This window comes from Melanotaenia boesemani, chromosome 8, assembly GCF_017639745.1.
Source record: "Melanotaenia boesemani isolate fMelBoe1 chromosome 8, fMelBoe1.pri, whole genome shotgun sequence".
NCBI lineage: Eukaryota > Metazoa > Chordata > Actinopteri > Atheriniformes > Melanotaeniidae > Melanotaenia > Melanotaenia boesemani.
In genome coordinates this window covers 11,898,674-11,916,956 of record NC_055689.1, presented here as the reverse complement: position 1 = coordinate 11,916,956, position 18,283 = coordinate 11,898,674, and the positions used below count along the sequence as shown (strand labels likewise).

The 18,283-nt window shown below is 38.3% G+C and overlaps 2 protein-coding genes across 2 annotated transcripts; both read left to right on the top strand.

Moving 5' to 3' along the window:
- Positions 1-218: 218 nt before the first annotated feature.
- atpsckmt (fATP synthase c subunit lysine N-methyltransferase) lies at positions 219-1,994 on the top strand. The gene is made up of 4 exons (XM_041992059.1): positions 219-706; positions 950-1,087; positions 1,535-1,585; positions 1,696-1,994. Exons 1-4 carry the CDS (start codon positions 431-433, stop codon positions 1,912-1,914), a joined length of 684 nt encoding a protein of 227 aa, XP_041847993.1. The 5' UTR covers positions 219-430; the 3' UTR covers positions 1,915-1,994.
- A 366-nt stretch (positions 1,995-2,360) lies between these two features.
- LOC121644233 (E3 ubiquitin-protein ligase MARCHF6-like) lies at positions 2,361-16,652 on the top strand. The gene is made up of 26 exons (XM_041992058.1): positions 2,361-2,585; positions 3,558-3,657; positions 3,911-3,984; positions 4,108-4,251; positions 5,099-5,171; positions 5,326-5,506; positions 6,643-6,874; positions 6,965-7,026; positions 7,357-7,389; positions 8,505-8,556; positions 8,749-8,807; positions 8,913-8,993; positions 9,206-9,274; positions 9,411-9,485; positions 9,699-9,833; positions 9,938-10,057; positions 10,721-10,821; positions 10,956-11,093; positions 11,179-11,371; positions 12,164-12,233; positions 12,315-12,496; positions 12,620-12,754; positions 13,777-13,866; positions 14,118-14,250; positions 15,141-15,276; positions 15,526-16,652. Exons 1-26 carry the CDS (start codon positions 2,567-2,569, stop codon positions 15,608-15,610), a joined length of 2,772 nt encoding a protein of 923 aa, XP_041847992.1. The 5' UTR covers positions 2,361-2,566; the 3' UTR covers positions 15,611-16,652.
- The last annotated feature ends 1,631 nt before the right edge of the window (positions 16,653-18,283 follow it).

Here is an 18,283-nt window from a genome sequence, read left to right as displayed (position 1 = left end):
AAGAACAATTTTCTTTCTAAATGTTACACATCATCTGTGTTTATGTTTGATTAATGCAAGCTTGTGTCTGATTTGTTTATTTATTTAATTAAATATTTTCTCTTTATTGTGAATGTCAATATGGGATGACATCTATCTGTCTGTCTGTCGATCTCCTCTACCAGGGAGGAACCTTATATAGTTTATCTTAATATTCTACTCGAGCCCATAATACTGCTGCACAGGTCGGTCTCTTGGTAAGCTTGCTTTTGAGATGTTTAGTTGTTTTGCTTGTGTCTGGACACACAAACGGCAACTGCGGTTTGTTTGAATATTTTCTTGTTCATTTTTCTGACAACTTTTATTAGATTTTAGTTGCCAAATCTTAGCACAGTCTAGCATTAAAATGGAGCTTAGTTAACGTTAGCTTCCACTGACGTTAACTAGCATCATGTCCCAGGACGAACTTTTCGTGGACTCGGGACAGACTAACGGGATTGGCAAGGAGAAAAACAGCAGAAGCCGCCTCGGTCTCGTCGTCACGGGGGTGGTTGGTGGATCGTTGGTCGCCCTCTACGCAGCGGCTGCTCCATTTGTCGCCCCTGCCTTAAGAAAAGTATGTCTTCCGTTTGTCCCTGCGACCACAGCTCAGGTGGAAAATGTCCTCAAAGTACTTCGTGCGAGATCAGGGACCTTGGTGGACATCGGAAGCGGAGATGGAAGAATAGTAAGTGTTGTGTCGGTCCGCTTGGACGCCGGTTTAATTTTCCCTCAGATGTTAAGATGTGCATTTTCTAGTTTATATTTCCCCGTCATTTATGTCTAAATTAGAATGCCATTTATTTTATATCATAATTTTAAGGATTGCTGTCTGGACTTGCAACGGATTTCGATACCCTCCTCCATGCTAAGTGTCACACAACTGCTGGGTATTTCCACGCCTATTGCCTGAACAACCTTCCTTTCGCAGGTGATTGCAGCAGCCAAGCATGGATTTCAAGCAACCGGTTTTGAGTTGAACCCCTGGCTGGTGTGGTATTCACGCTACAAAGCTTGGAGAGAGGGCGTCCATCGCTCCACTTCTTTCCACATCTCTGACTTATGGAAGGTGATAAACTCTTTACTAGGGTAGCAGTCTGTTTATAACCAATCAATTAATCAATTTATTTCTATAGCACCTTCAAACAACACTCAAGTTTTGAATGATGATGAATGGACGTTTATTTTGAATATGTTTATAAAAAGGAAGCAACAGCAAAGTGCGCACCAGTCACAACAACTAAAATCATTTCAATTCAACATGCTCAAAAAGGAGTAGGAAGAAATCTAGCTTATTTAATCCTACCCATTTTTAAATACACATGAAAACGTAAATTGGGGCTTTCACTGTTTTGCTCTATATACATATTTACATATCCACAAGATATACACCATATTTTGTAACACATATTGCTGTATTGAGTGTAACAGAATAAAAAGACTGTTTTTTTTTTTTTGTTTGTTTTTGTTTTTTTTCTTACTTTTTCATTACCAATGTTTCTGATTCTTTTGCCAGGTCAGTTTCTGTCAGTATTCCAACGTTGTTATTTTTGGAGTTCCTCAAATGGTGAGTACTCTGAGTTGTTACAGTTGTATACATCCTGAAAAAATGCACTCCGTGTCAATACAATGACATTCTTTACTTTATATTCTAATAGTTGTTTTCTGTGCCTGCAGATGGACCAGCTGGAATTCAAGCTTGCAAGTGAGCTGCCGAGTACAGCTAAAGTGGTGGCCTGCCGTTTCCCCTTTCCTACATGGGTTCCTGAACATACATCAGGGGAGGGGATAGACACTGTGTGGGTGTATGATGCTAAAACATTTAAATCAAATTTGCAATATGGACTGACAAGAAATACATTTGCAAAACAGGAATCAACAGATTCACACACATAAGATCTTTTAGCTCATGTGCTGTTATCAGGGATATAATTAAAAAAAAAAAAAAAAAAAAAATATATATATATATATATATATACACAATATTGATGCTAGAAAGTTCATTGTTCAGTGTCCTATATTTATTCTGAGAAATAAAGCAAATGGTAATAACTTGAGTTACAAGTGATATTATCCATAAATGATTGTGTAATTGTGACTGGAAGCTTAAGTTGTATACAATAATGTATTAATCTTATTATCCTTTTATGACAGTACGCTGATGAGCTAAAGCGAGTTATTCTCACAGGGTGTTTAAATGTACATTTGTATGATAAAACTCCTGCTCTGTGCCATATATTTAAACTTGTAAAAGTGTGATTAAAAATCAAAGCTGTATTAAAGTTGTCTTTTTGCACTTGGATGACATCTAGTGGTGAAGCTACCGCACAATCACGTGTTGTCGCTCTGATTATATCCTTACCACTACCCGATTAACTATTCAAGTAAAATAGGCTATTTTTAAAGTTGGAATGTATGACAATGTCCTGTATAGCTGCTACAAAACACTAACTTGAAATGTTTACATTTAGATAGTAAGCGTCATCGCTTTTATACTCACTGATCGAACTACCACTTTGGAACAGGGCTGCTATAGCAGCCAGTCAAGATGGACACCGCGGAGGAAGGTAGCTAATGTTAAAACTTGATTACCTAATTGTTGGCGGTAGCATGTCATGCCAGTTATTGTAACACCACATGCGCCACGGTTTAAGTCACTTTTAAGTTTTATTAGTAGTATAGAGAGGTTTAATGTTTTATTAAACGAGGACAATTATTACTAGAATTTAAAAAACCGTTAGCCAATTAGCGCCAGCTAGCCAGCTAACGGACATTAGCAGACATCCATTAGCTACAAGCTGTAAATAAAACCAGCATGAGGTTGCTCTTGTTTTGCATTGAGAAATACAATATGAACTTCACAAGAGTTTTGGCAACGCAAAAACCACAAAGAAGACAGTTAAGCAGTATAAGCCATATAAATAGTTAATCATCTCTTTAGAAGATAATGTTGATTAACTTCAGCGAATGTAACCGTTGCCTATGCATTAAGTACAGTAGCAAGCTAACGAAATGTATTTACACTATTGGGCCTCTACCGGGTAGCAAGGCTCATTTATGATGTTTACGGAGATTAATGTTTAATAAGTTTGACAAGATTAATTTTGTAATCGTAATATAAAACATCCTTGCAGTCGTCATTATTGTTAAAGAAGTGTATCCTTAGAATAAATCCGATTGCTCATTTTATTTGAGGAATCTCAAACATCATTATTAATACTCAAGGTATCCTAAACGCTATCGTGCCACACAAGCTAATTATAGTATATTATTTTGGTCATTGAGCAACACTAGTAATCCAAGGATTATTTTTTTTGGCCCGGTCGCTATGTCCTTGTCCTATGTATCTAATTTTTCAAATGTATACACACCAGAAGTGTTTTCTCCTCAAAGCTTATGTTAGCTGTTTTCCAATTTGGCATTGTATGTGAAGCCTATCATTTATATATTAATATGATTTATTAAAGAAATGCAATGCCAGATTATTTTAAAGAATTTTAACAGGGTTAGGACGTTACCACGTGCGCTTCTGTTTACAGCGGACATCTGTCGAGTATGTCGGTCAGAGGGGACCCAGGACAAGCCGCTCTATCATCCTTGTGTTTGCACTGGCAGCATTAAGTTTATCCACCAAGAATGGTATGTCCATGAACAAGCCATGTATCTATAAAGATGACTACAGTTCCATCATTTTCTTTGGTTTTCAATGTTAACTGTCAAGTGTTGTAGAAATATATGTTAATAATTTATTACACATCAAAACAGTATAAAAAGACATACATTATGAAACAGCTAAGAGTTTGGCATAAATTGGTGATTTCACTTTAACCAACAGGGAATTTTATGTTTGGTGAAAAGAGAAAACTCACAATGTTTCCCTTTGTTTTTATAGCTTACTACAGTGGCTCAAACATAGTAGAAAAGAATACTGTGAATTATGCAAACATAGGTTTGCATTTACGCCAAGTAAGTAATTGATTTTTCATGCAAATCATTCCACTACACAATTTCTTACGTTGTTATAAGCTCCTGCAAGTAACCAGATACAACAATGTGTTTCTCACCTTTGCATTTCCCTCTTCCCTTTAGTTTACTCTCCAGACATGCCATCTCGCTTACCTGTCCAGGATATTTTTGCAGGGCTGGTCACCAGTATTGGGACAGCTATCAGATACTGGTTCCATTACACACTGGTGGCCTTTGCCTGGCTGGGTGTAGTGCCTCTCACAGCATGTAAGTCTTCCCTCAGTTTTCAACTGGTTTGAATAAAATTGAGGAACGGTGTGATTAACTCATCATATGTTATTGTGAGCAGCACATTGTGCACATCTCTTCACAGTTTGCAAAGTAAACTGTTCATTACTGCCACATGCTAAACAGAATTTAGGTATATAAGTTTTTTTTCTAAAGCAGGCCTACTCAGTTCAGTCCTACAAGGGCCGCAGTCCTGCAGGTTTTCATCGTTTACCTGCTCCAACACACCTGACTCAAATGAATGAGTTGTTATGTAAAACTTCATATGCTTTTAAATCCATTTAAAGTCAGGTGTTTATTAAAAACCTGCAGGACTTTAGCCCTCAGCACCAAGTGTGTATCCCTTTTCTAGAGTAAAAAAAAATAGGCCTGTCCTTTTCAGTGTAATTCAACTTTTACTCAGATTACAGGTAAAAATAAGGACATGATTCCTAAAAATGCAAGTGATTGACACAATTTCCGGCTGTTGTGATGTACAGTAAACCTGCATAATGCTTGGGAACCTTTTTTGACCGTTGAGCATTTGGGAAACTCTTAGGAAGCTGTAAACTGAATTTGCAGCACAATCTGAAAATTTAAGCTCATTTGCTTAGAATAAATTAGTTGAATTACGTTACTTGCCACATACAGCATCTTTAGGTCCTAAACATTGACTTTAAAGTATATTAACATATGTTTTTGGTGCAATTTTATCAGTTCAGCCTTAGATATTCCATGATTTCAAGAACCGTTACTTCTTTACTCTCTGAAAGGAAAGGTAAATAAATCAGGTTTATTATTTAGTTCTTGACATCACTGTCTGTTATTTGTTTTTTTGTTATAACAGGTCGCATCTACAAGTGTTTATTTACCGGCTCTGTGAGCTCCCTCCTTACTCTACCATTAGATATGCTTTCAACGTAAGTCTCTGCTCTTGATTTTTTTTTCCCTCCTCTTTCCTATTGATTTTTTTTCTAGACCTTGTAGTGCAGCAAGTCCATTGAAAGTAATTGAGATATTTTCTTCATGGTTGTTACAGACATTATGTAAAATATGCAAACATCTTACTTGCAGGCAGAACCTGCTTGCTGACTGCCTCCAGGGCTGTTTTGTGGTCACATGCACGCTATGTGCCTTCATCAGTCTGGTGTGGCTAAGGGAGCAGATTGTCCACGGTGGAGCTCCACAGTGGTTAGAACAGAATCAAGCCCCTCTGGTTCCTAATCCCCCCAACGGCCCTGCAGCAGCTAATGAGGTGAGCTCAGTTTATGCCGAAGCAGATGAGATTCCTGTTTGTCCACATGCACATGTTGCAGTTTGAGACTGATAATCAGCTTCTCTCATTGTTCAGACACCTGCTCATTAGGGTTTGGAAGCCCCTGTGTCAGGTTTTGTGGTACAAGGTACTCTACAGTATGATTTGACTCAGCATGACTCTTCTATGCTTAGTTGTCGATTACAGACAATATCCATCCCCGTGGGTGAGATCAGCTGTTTATTAGCGAAGTGTGTGTGTGAAGCTATGGCGACACAGATGAAACACATAACTTCTTTGTGTTTGTGCGTGTGTTTATCCTATTATACTGATTCAGCAGATAATTTTATCCATATCAACTTAAAAATGAAGAGTATGTCAATGTTATTGCATTGAATGATTTTTTGACAGGTATTGATTTTGTGATGGTTTGAATATCTTTAATCATGATGACTGAGCACATCATAGCTCAGATTGATATGTAAATTCATATGTACACTTCAGAAACATGCCTGTGTACACTTGATCCATGATCCATGCACAGAAATGAGAATCCTGTAGTTTATGTTGTTAATTACCTGCTGGATCTTCAATTCAAATGACTTCATAATATCAGCTCGGCTTGCTGGGAACCTGTGCTGAGGTGGTACCAAAAAGTATATCAGTACTACCTACAACAGAGAAAAAAGATGGTTGCTGAACTGTACTATACAGTATAATGGAAAAGCACCAGTGTCTGGTAGTGTGATGTTACTGCTGTAATGGAGCAGTGCTGCAACAACATGGTGTTTTTCATTTCAGCTCTCAGTACTTATGTTGTTTATAGTCAGTGTGTTTCAACTGTAATTGTGATATAATCTGCACAGTTGGAGCTTCATAGCTCTAATAGAAAAGTCATGAAAAAATCATTTCTGGTTTTGTTTTTGACAGATTTCAATGCAGACATTTAGTCAGACATTAATTAGATTAAAATCCTTTTATGTCAATATTGAAATGCAAAACACATTTTAGCACTGAAACATCTTCACAAATAATAAAGCATGTATTTGTCTTTGATGTTAAAGGAACAAAACTGGTTATTACTATATTCTAAACCAATTAGTGATGCGTCTGTTCGTTATGTCACGTCTCTGCAGGATCCAGGTGCTAACGCCGCAGTCAATGCCCAGGCTGCTGCAGCTGCACAGCATCCTGCAGCTCCACGTCCCGATGAGCAGGCACCCGCCAACCAGCGAGACGGTGGCAACAGAAATGAAGCTGACTTAGATGATGATGATGGAGATGATGATGGGGAAGAAGATGAAGATGAGGAGGAGGAGGAAGATGGCAGGGAAGAGGATGCGGCGGATGCCAATAATGGAGGGCAAGGTGAGCTGGTGTTTTTGCACTCTTTGCTTAAAACCTCCAACATACTAACGCAGCAACAATGATGTTGTTCATTACTGTGTTTCTGTGCAGAAGATTTGAACTGGAATGCTTTGGAGTGGGACCGAGCAGCAGAGGAGCTGACCTGGGAAAGGGTAAAAAAAAATTATTAATTTTTGTTTTTATTATTATTTTTTTTTATTACTGTGTCTACTTTTCCATTACGTGGGTTGATACAGCCTTGGCATTAATCAGAAAATGAACAGAGCACAGGGCATCTACATTTAGGTGGCAGATAACTTTGATGGCAGCTTTAATTAATAATGTCCATCTTTATGTAGTATGACTATTTAGCATTCTGGGTTTGTCATAGTGTCGTTCTTTGTATCAGCTTAAGTAGGAGTTGCACCAAAATATTTGTATTATTATTTAAATTCACACATCTTAAGTAGTGATTATAACAATGTACTTGATATGTGTCACAGATGCTGGGCCTGGATGGTTCCCTCGTTTTCTTGGTAAGGATGCACACTCGTAAATTACCTCCACATGTTCTGAACTGTTCTGTAGACTGTAGATTAGAAACATTACATATTGAAAGGTACCTTTTTTTAATTTTGTACTTAACATTTGAATATTAGGAATAATTAAATGCCTCCTGTTGGAAATGGAAATTTTCAGTCTTGCAGTTTAGGAAATCATTTGAAGCTTTTGTTTCTACCAAAGGCTATTTACCAGCTATATAAAGGTCTTAAATGAGAAGTTATGGAGATTATATTTATGGAAAAGTGACCCAAAGATGTTTTTCAAAAGGTTTTCTTTATTAAAAAAAACATTATTGAAGTGTATATAGTTTATTTTCTTTAAATTTTTTTTTAAACCACAGATGGTTTTAGCTGAAATGATCACTCCAGACTAACTTTTTAGATTGTTTGTACCTGGTGCACCTAACTTTTTAAATTGGGTGCACCAGAAAAAGTTAAGGTACACCCCAACTTTCACAGCATCATTCTCAGCCGTTGATTTTATCACGTTATGGATTGCTTTTTGATCATTACCAATAGACATTGATGTTTATCCAAGTTACAATAATGAGGTTGAGGAAAATGTTTTGTCTTTATTTGAAGCACAAATGTTAAGTAGAAAAAAACATTTAAAAAAAATAAACTTGAGATGCTAGCTACACTGAACTGAATGAAACTAAAAATGTCAAACTTTGATATAGCTCATGAGGCTGTGCTGCTTCTGGGAAATTTTCCTTCTTGATTTACGTTTAATGTTTTTCATGATAATTTTCTTCTTGGACTTGAATTTTGTGAAAAGCCAATCAAAGGTGAAGACCCTCCCTTTCTCTGGGCTTTTTTTTTTTTAACCACAGTGTCATTCCTCTCTAAACTTGAGGTTGGAGGGAATAAACACAGAATACACAGACAGACATTCAGAGATAATAAAAGTCCTTCACCTTCAATACTCATTATGTGGTCTGATCAAGAGAAAAAGTTAGTTGCATTCAACAAAATTTTGGTCGGATGTGCAGTGCACTGTAGAGACATGTACTATTTGATGCGAGTGTACAGCCAAGAAAAATGTATGAAAATGCAGGGGAACTCTGTTATGTGTGTCTCTTCTCTAGGAACATGTCTTCTGGGTGGTGTCTCTGAATACACTCTTCATCTTAGTTTTTGGTAAGTCCGGCCTACCTTTACATGAAGTCATGACCTTAAAGAAGAAAACTTTTGAAGCCTTTAGTCCATCATAATACGAGATCTTTATACTTATTTAAACATGATTTTCCCAATCCTGTATGTGATGGAGAGGCTGTTATACAGTATAAGATGTGTTTTTTCCTCTGACCTGTCCTCCTTATTCCCCTCTAGCTTTTTGCCCATATCACATTGGACATTTCTCAGTAGTTGGACTGGGATTTGAAGAATATGTAAGTGCTCTACAATATATAAGGAGAAATTAGCACACTTTAGATTTTATAACTGTACTCAGGTTTGTCTTGCATTGATGGAATGTATTTACTTTCTTTTTGCAGATCAAAGCATCACATTTTGATGGCCTCATCACTACAATACTGGGGTACATCCTCTTGGCTGGAGCTCTCATAGTCTGCCATGTATCCTCTACGCATTTACATAGTATACACTCTATCTGTAGCTGTCAGACCAGTGGGATACATAGTGTATCTAATGTCAATTAGTATTTTATTACATTGTGTCTTGTATAGTTTGAGTTTCCAGGCACATTTAAAGGTTTAAAATGACTATAAACTGCAGGCTGTACATGTCAATTTTTTTTAGTGTGAGTCCTTAACCTTTTGTCCTACAGACATTGGCTTCATTAGTGAAGTTCCAACGGTCCAGACGCCTTCTGGGTGTCTGTTACATAGTTGTCAAGGTAAACTAAAAACTGGCACTCTCTCTACTAATTTTATGTGCATGGAACTAGCTAATATTTCAGTTGAAACAGTAATTGGTGTAAATTGTGTTTACATGAAAACAGAAAATAAATTACCAGCTTTTTCTCATTCCAGGTGTCCCTGCTGGTTGTCATGGAGATAGGCTTGTTTCCGCTTATTTGTGGTTGGTGGCTTGACATTTGTTCACTGGTAAGACAAACATTGCAAGTAAACACATTTGGCCCCGTTGTTAAGCAACAAACTGTCCCCAAATTACAAACTGACTAACAAAACAGATTAGATGCAGACATGATGATACACTGAGCAAATTTGATGATGAACAACACACACACACACATACAAATAAATAAAAGTCTATGATTTACTGCTTGAACCAAATCTAATGAGGTAGTTTTTCTGCAGGAGATGTTTGATGCTACTATTAAGGACAGAGAGCAGAGTTTTGACTCTGCTCCTGGGACCACCATGTTCCTCCACTGGCTGGTTGGCATGGTCTACGTCTTCTACTTTGCCTCCTTCATCCTTTTGCTCCGAGAGGTAAACGAAGGACACCATCAAGTCACATCAATGTGCTATGATGTACAAAAGCTCAGAAAAGATTCAAAATCTTCAGCTTTTTGAACATGAACAATTGTGTACAGGTCGTTCGGCCTGGTGTGCTGTGGTTTTTAAGAAACCTGAATGATCCAGATTTCAATCCAGTGCAAGAGATGATCCACCTACCCATCTACCGGCACCTGCGGAGATTTATACTTTCAGTGGTCAGTTAAATATCCTCCTGCTTTATTATTTCTCAGACCCAGCCCTTAATAGCTTGACTACCTTACCAGCTCTTTCTGCTGTTAACGTAACGCCCTTCAAATTTAGGACAGGATGTAGAGCCGTCCTAAAATCTGTACACCAGAAATAATTCTCCCAGAAAAGTTGATTAACCTTTTTTTTAATGACATTTCAAACACTGAAGTATGTTTTTCACAACTGAAAACATCACTTTGTCTTTAGGAGCATTATTGCTGGTGTTCACAGTAATAGATAAGAGCACATTGGCGAGCATAGACTCCTTACATTTTTCCTCATTAAACTAAAGTGGTGTCAGGTTACAGAACAAAAATGCCATGTGCAAGCAAATCTGACTGTCAGTACATAAAGTGAATTTTACAAACTACATTTCCAGAAAATAAATAAATTTCTAAAATCCAATCAAAAAAAGTTTTCATTGGTAATTTGTTCATTTGTTTGAGCCCAAGTCCAGAGAAATTATTTTCATGGTCTTCACTGATAGCTTTAATGTATTTTGAGTACATAAAGACATTTTCAACTTTAGAATCTATAGCTTGAAAACACGTTGATTTACCATATGAGGAAAAAAATGTTAGTAATTTGACTGTTATTCTGGAATTGTGTTTGCATGTCTGCATTTCCAGGTGGTGTTTGGCTCCATAGTTCTGCTGATGCTTTGGCTCCCAATCAGAATCATTAAACTGCTCTTCCCAACCTTCCTTCCTTACAACGTCATGCTTTACAGGTAAAATAAATCATCAGTAAATGCTCAGTATCAGGAAGCTGAAGTCTTCTCTCTTCTCAGGCATAGTAAGAGTAGAACTGCACCTACTTTGAAATGAGTGTGAATCTTATTTGGTGTGTGTCCTGCTTTCCCAGTGATGCCCCCGTCAGTGAGCTGTCGCTGGAGTTGCTGCTCCTTCAGGTTGTTCTGCCAGCATTGTTGGAGCAGGGTCACACTCGGCAGTGGCTCAAACGCCTCGTTCACGCCTGGACGTTCACAGCTGGATATGTTTTGTAGGTTTCAGAAACACACACAACAAATAGGATGGAAAAGTTTTATTCTGATGTTAATAGAATTTTAAATATTTCTCCCCTAAAGTGACCTTCACTCGTACCTTCTGGGAGAGCAGGATGATGATGAAAACCAACCAAATAACCCTCCTGGTCGCCATAACAACAATCGCATTGCTGGGCTGGGGGAAGGGCTTCATGCTGCCCACCAGGCTATTCTGCAGCAGGGTGGGCCTGTGGGTTTCCAGCCATACCACCGACCCCCCAACTTCCCCCTCAAGGTGCTTTAGACTGAGCAGTCAGTCATATCAGAGTCAAAGTCTGTTATCAAATAAGCTGTTGTTGTTAATTGCAGGACTTAAAGTATGATGTTGTCACGTTGAGTTCATCTACCAGTTGCATGGTAGCACCGCTGCTTCACTCTCAAACACTTCAATAACCAATCAGAAAGACGTTGAGCAGGACCTTTGAAAAGGTGTAGTTGAGATCCAGCTGCAGTTTAGATCTACAATACTGGCTCTATGGATACGTTAGTGAATATTGTAGCTGTAAACGTCAGTACCGTTTTGTTGGTGGGCTGGAGGGTAAGCTTGTGGAGCCTGGTTTTTACCTGATATTTATGCCATATATTTTTGGAGACATGCTCTCTGTCTGTTCACTGGTGGGAGTGTGCGCACCTAAGTGAGTGCACACACTGTCTGCACATCGGGGAGGAGGAGAATTGTGAGCGCACGACCATGGACAGTCTGAAATGACATGGGGGGGGGTTGGCATGCAGAGCACATAAGATCGGGTTCTGCTGAAAAACTGCTAGATTTGGGATGTTCATATCTTGACTGAATTATTCTATGAAGCTAGTAGATTAATTGAAACACAGTGTCTAATATGTGAAACCTTTATTCTATTTATAAAAATGCATACAAGGCCATTTATTTATGTATTGTTTGTATCTAGACCACCATAGCCACACACACAACATGAAGGAAAAAAAAAGTTCAGGTTTGGGATAATTTTAAGCTTTGACCTCTGTATTTGTTTTTCTGGGTTTTTTTTTTTGTCGTCTTCCTGTTTAGATTATTCTCCTTGTTGTCTTGATGTGCGTGACTCTGTTACTAGCAAGTCTGATTTGTCTCACACTGCCAGGTAAGCCACAAGCAAGCACTGTCTCCATGAACTTTGCTGTTATCAGGCAGTTAATTATGTGTTTTCTCTCCCTTTGCACAGTGTGTGTGGGTCGTTGGCTCATGTCTCTCTGGATGGGCAACGCAGTGGTTCACGAGCTGTACACAGCAGCCAGCGGCCTCTACGTCTGCTGGCTGGCCATTCGTGCTGCTACAGTGTTGCTGTCATGGATGCCACAGGGCAGGACGATCATCATTCTCAAAGTCCACGAGTGGACGCTCATGGTGATGCTGATTTATTTATTTTACCTTATTAATGACACAAACACGTCCCCTTGTGTAATACTTGTCAACTTGTATTTTAATGTGTATTTGGGTGGTGTGTCTGCAATGTTGTGGTGAGAGCAGATCTTCAAGACCGTTGTGGTAGCCATGATGTTAGCCGGGGTCATTCCTCTCCTGCTGGGTCTGCTGTTTGAGCTGGTCATCGTAGCCCCTCTCAGAGTCCCACTGGATCAGACACCTCTCTTTTACCCCTGGCAGGTAGGTATGTGTGTGATTATGACAGATATGAGACTCCTCTTTTTTTTTTTTCTTTTTTTTTTTTTTTTATAAAAACCTGCATTTCAGTTCTCTTTTCCTTCACTATATTCCTGTTGTGCAGCTGCTTTGCAGAAATCTGATCTGCTTTTGATCAAAACAGTGCTGTGGGTATTCTTCGCAGAAGCTCTGCCTTTTCATCACTTCTGCAGTTTCCTTCATTGCAGATTTGATGTTTAGGATGAGAGACCAACATAAACACCAACGTTGTCCAAGAAGTTAAAAAATGCTAAAAAAAAAAATGGAAAACCTTCATATTTGGTGAAGCATAACAAACGAGAGCAGCCTCTGTCAAACTCACTTACTCCAAGTGTTTGAGCTGCAGCTGGAGGCTGTTCTGGAGAAGATCCGTGGGGAAATACATCAGTGATGTCGACACAACTACTTGTAGGGAAAACTGCCACTTATGACAAGTAAATATAATAATTAAAATTGAAAACACATGTTGAAACAAACTGGGAGGTTTGTGCCTTCTAATCTGAAAATGAAGAAATTCTATGGTGACAAAATGTTAAAAGTGTGTGTGTGTTTGAGTGTGTAGTGCGTTGCTGAATGTGCTGCTGTGTTTCAGAAAGTTTCCACAATCTAATAGTAAATTTCTAGAGGACAAAAATAACAAGAGAATGGCATAATTATAAATAAATTAAAGCATTATTTTTAAAGTTAATATAAAAACATATATTACTATATTGTGTCTATTTTTGATCATTTCAGGGCACCATTTGGTTGAATGTGTTTCATTACTAGTGTTCCTGTCAAACCTTAGTATTCATTTGATCTTCTTACAAATATCACACAGCATCACATATTACAAATTGATTCATTTATTTTAATTAAAATAGGTAATAAGAAAACTGTGACCTAATCAGGAAGAAAAAGGCACATTTGGTACCAATACTTAAAACTGATCAATTCAACTTTATTGTTTCTGTTGTAATTACACTGCTCCTCTGTGTTTGTTGCAGGACTGGGCCTTGGGAGTCCTTCATGCTAAAATCATTGCTGCGATAACACTAATGGGCCCTCAGTGGTGGCTAAAAACAGTCATTGAGCAGGTGAGTCTCACATGTTTCCAACTTCAATTTAATCAACAAAAGCAAAACAGAAGCAGTGATTTTTGAATACCTAATAAAAAAGATCTACAATAATCTCTATTTATTCTCCAAATGTAGTGAGTATGGCTTCTTTAGATGAAGCCTATATCTTAAAAAGATGCATTTTCTCACAAAATTGTTTGAATTGTTGTAAAAAATAAGAACAACAGCTCAGCCGTGCATTACTCTCTCTCTCTCTCTCTCTCCTGCAGGTGTATGCTAATGGCATCAGAAACATTGACCTCCATTTTATAGTGCGAAGACTGGGCGCTCCAGTCATCTGCGTCCTGCTGCTGTCTCTCTGTGTGCCCTACACCATCTCTAAAGGCGTTACGCCGGTGCTGGGTAAGTCTCCCTAATGTTTCTCCTTAAGGATGGAGCATTGATTTTCCTGGCACCTGTGTTTGACCCCTTTTCAGTTTTCAAGGTAGCAGAGAAAAAGAGAACCAATTTATGCTTCAGACATTTCTCATTTCTCCCAGCTGCATCTCTTTCTCTGCTTCACTTTTCTGTGAGTGAAGTGAGATGACTTAATTAGGAAGAATAAAGTGGCTTACAAAAAAATGACCTATCCATGGCATTTTATTTAAGCCTCTTAACACATTTAAACTTTTCCCCTTAAACCAGCAAGTGTTGCTTTAGCTGAAAGCTTCAGTCATTGTCCTGCTGGATAAACCTTCGTCACAGTCTCCAAAACCCAAAAGCAAAACTGGGTTTAGATGTAACAACTGATTATTGTGTTATCTGATATGTACACAAACCAACAAAGAACTGAACGTGGGACTACATCTGTGGTCATCCTTTATTTTAAAAGCTTAGATTACCATTTCTGACAAAGAATAATAAAATAAAAAATCCATTATTTCCAGAGGGAAATTGTAAGTTTTGTATAGATGTCTCAGTGTATTCTCTCTGTGTAGTGTTTTTGTATTAGTTTAAAATGGGGTGATGTATGTTAAATTGTATTTTTATTCATTTGAAAAATTGTTCATGAGAAAAAAGAAAAAAACACCTGAAATTTATTAATATTTGGTTTTCCCTGGATTCATTGTATTATTTTTCTTAGTTAATACTATTCCCTGTTTTTCTTACCAGCTGCCAATGAGTGCAACTGTTTAGTCTTTATTTTCCCCTAACATGATGTCATGCTATGCTGTCTTATTAAATTAACCTGCACTCAGCGTCCTCACATCAGTGCCTTCCGATACGCTGCTTATTCTGTTTACTCTTTGCAGGAGTGCAGCCAGAGATGCAGACCTTGGTGGAGAGGAGAATCTACCCGTTCCTGCTGATGGTGGTCATGCTGTTGGCCATATTGTCCTTTCAGATTCGACAGTTCAAACGTCTCTATGAACACATAAAAAATGACAAGTAAGGCTCTAAAAATCTTCTTTGCCAACACAGAGAAAATAAGCTTAGAGTTTACCAATTAAAAGACATTTCAGCCTGGTTGTGAGTTTAAATTAAAGGTCTTTGCTCATCTGCTGTGCAACAGACTGTGTGAGGAGTAGAAGACTAGAGTTTAATTGATTATAAGACTCATCTCGAGTGAACTGTGTTTTTAAATATGTAAAAATATAATAACAATAATAATGAATTTATTTCTTGTTCCTCCTGCAGATATCTGGTCGGGCAGCGTCTTGTAAACTACGAAAGGAAGACGGGCAGGAGTACATCCTCCTCCTCCTTCAGCACCTCCTCATAGACCTGACTTCTGTTGAATCAGTGGAGCTGAATGACTCTGCCCAGCCCCGGAGGCTATCAGCAGCTCCAGTGGTGAAACCTTTTTTTGTCTTTGCTCAGCCGTCAACTTCAAACGCCATCCATAAACTTTTAAACATGGCCTAGTCCATTCATTCTCCATCATCTCCCACAGTCGTAGGCCGGGAGGCAAAGATGTTTACGAGTGAAGGCAAAAGTGGCCTCACTCCATCAAAAGCTTTTGATGGAACGTATGAAGTTTTTGTACGAGATTCTTAAATCAACCTGCAAAACTGTCAGCATGACTGAAACATGGCAGAACCATAAATTCACTGGCAGTTCCTCCTGTTACACATGTTCGTTCTTTAAACTTTATTTTAAGGTTTGGGTTGAAGTCAGGTAAGTAGAGTGTAGCTTTTACCTCAGATTGCTCTTCCTTTTGAATGTTTGATGTGAAAAAAATTTTAGCTGGAGTGTCTTAGACATTTTTAGAGCTGATGATGAGACATTTGGACCTTATTAGTCCTGCTTCCACTGCTGGTTCCTTTCAAAGGTTGTCAGTGCTAAGGTGGAATGTAGATAGTGTGGAAACTTGATTGTATTTTCCAAGGTTACATTTCTAGAGTGAGCTAAACAAACAAGAAGAAGAAGAAGAAATTTGTTAATAACAAAATCAAGAACATTAGTTTTCTGAGTTTTAACAAGTATGGGGCTGCATGTGAGTTCTAATTTTTAAATGGTTTAAATTAATTCACCTTGGACTTAACCAGACAAAAAAGCTATCACACATCAGAGTTTAGCACATGAAAACATGAAAAAAAAACTTAAATGTTTTCCGACAAAAACAGCCTCCAGATCAGAGGCTTAATTTCTATAAAGCAGTGGAGGACAGGCATACAAGTCAGCCACAGAAAGCTACCAAAGAGGACGCCATGACAACCGGGAGTCTGATTTCCTTTTAAACTTACTATCACATTTAAAATGAGCAAACAAAGCGGTCAGTCATTGTTATTGTCAAGTGTAGTTAAAGAAAACCCTGCACTGATAAAGAAAAAGTTCCAGGTCTTAGATTTTGGATGAGTTAGTATTGAAAGTAGACAAATGGTCTCAAAACTTCCAGACTGACACAAAAGATTTATTTAGAACATAGACGATGACCATGCTGGGTGCTTGTAACTAAAACACTAAGCCAGGGGTGGCCAACGTCGGTCCTCGAAAGCCACAATCCTGCAGGTTTTCCATGCATCCCTGCACCAACACACCTGACTCAAATTAAATGGATCCAACAGCCTATAAGGATTTGAACAATGACTTGTTAGTTTAAGTCAGGTGTGTTGGTGCAGGGATGCATGGAAAACCTGCAGGATTGTGGCTCTCGAGGACCGACGTTGGCCACCCCTGTACTAAGCGATGTTAAACCCACAACTAGCAAACTACAACAGCCTTCCTGCAGGACATCTGTTGGCAGATGGCACATCACTTGTTTTAGAGATATGACAGATTACATGTTGGAAAATATATTAAACAATGGCCAGTCTAGCGTTTAAGATACTCATCCTTCAACCTGTTGAAGCATCTCACTTTCTCAACAGGCACCTCGGTTGATTTAGTGTTACATCTAAGCAACGGATCATGACATTAAACAAAGTCATGCTTGTAACGACCCTTCATATTGAACAGTTCATAAGGAGTAAAATGGGCTTTTTACCATGACAGGAGTGTTTTAAGTTTTCACAAACAGGAGAGTTGAAGCTGACTTAAGCAGATTCTTTTTAATCTAGTCCCAAACTTTGTGCTGTAAAATTTCCACCTGGAGCAAAAATAGATCACTGAGAATATTGGCTCAGTTCTTTGGGTTATTATTTTCCGAATTAACACTTAGAATTGATTTCAGATCAGATTGAACAGTGAAGGGCAAAATCTGAAGCCGTGCATCATCAGTCTAATAGCATGACAGTTGACACTGTATGCTAAGGACAACTAAGATATGCTATAGTGAATGTTCTCTTGCTTTCTCACTGTGGAGATTCATGGAATGAAACAGGTACATCTTTAAACCGGCTCCAGAACCACAACCATGTGTTGCAGAAATATTTAGTCACTAGCAGGACTGTTTTGTATGGCTAACATTTGTTTGCAAATGCACTAAGTTTTTGGGGAAAAAAGACTCAATATTCTTTGATTTAGTTATTTATCTTTTTAAACTTCCTTCCTTTTATGCTGAAATTTTAATGAAAACATTGATATTCTTATTGGTGAAGACTGGAAACTCCCAAACTGGCTCCATCCAAAGCCAGCAGCATCAACCAGCACCACTAAAGCTCACCAATTAACATTTTCAGTCTGATTTGACGTTATTCGCTCACAAAAAGTAAAGCCTTGTTTCCACCAACGGGTGCGGGTCGGGACAGTTAGGGTGCGAATATGGTTTGTAAACTAATCTCATTGCGTTTCTACTTGAGAGGCAGAGAATCAGTCAGATAGCGGTATGTCTCAGCAGGAGCACCTTCCTTAAAGTAGAACCAAAACACGACTTAGAAACAAAGGAGAACGGTGGCCATACAACAGTTTGTGTTCTGTCTTCTTGGCGGCACTTCGTAACGCTGTTTTAAACAGATTTAATCAAGAAAAAGAAAATATTTTGCTCTAAACGAGGAACTATTTCTGCTTAGTTCTG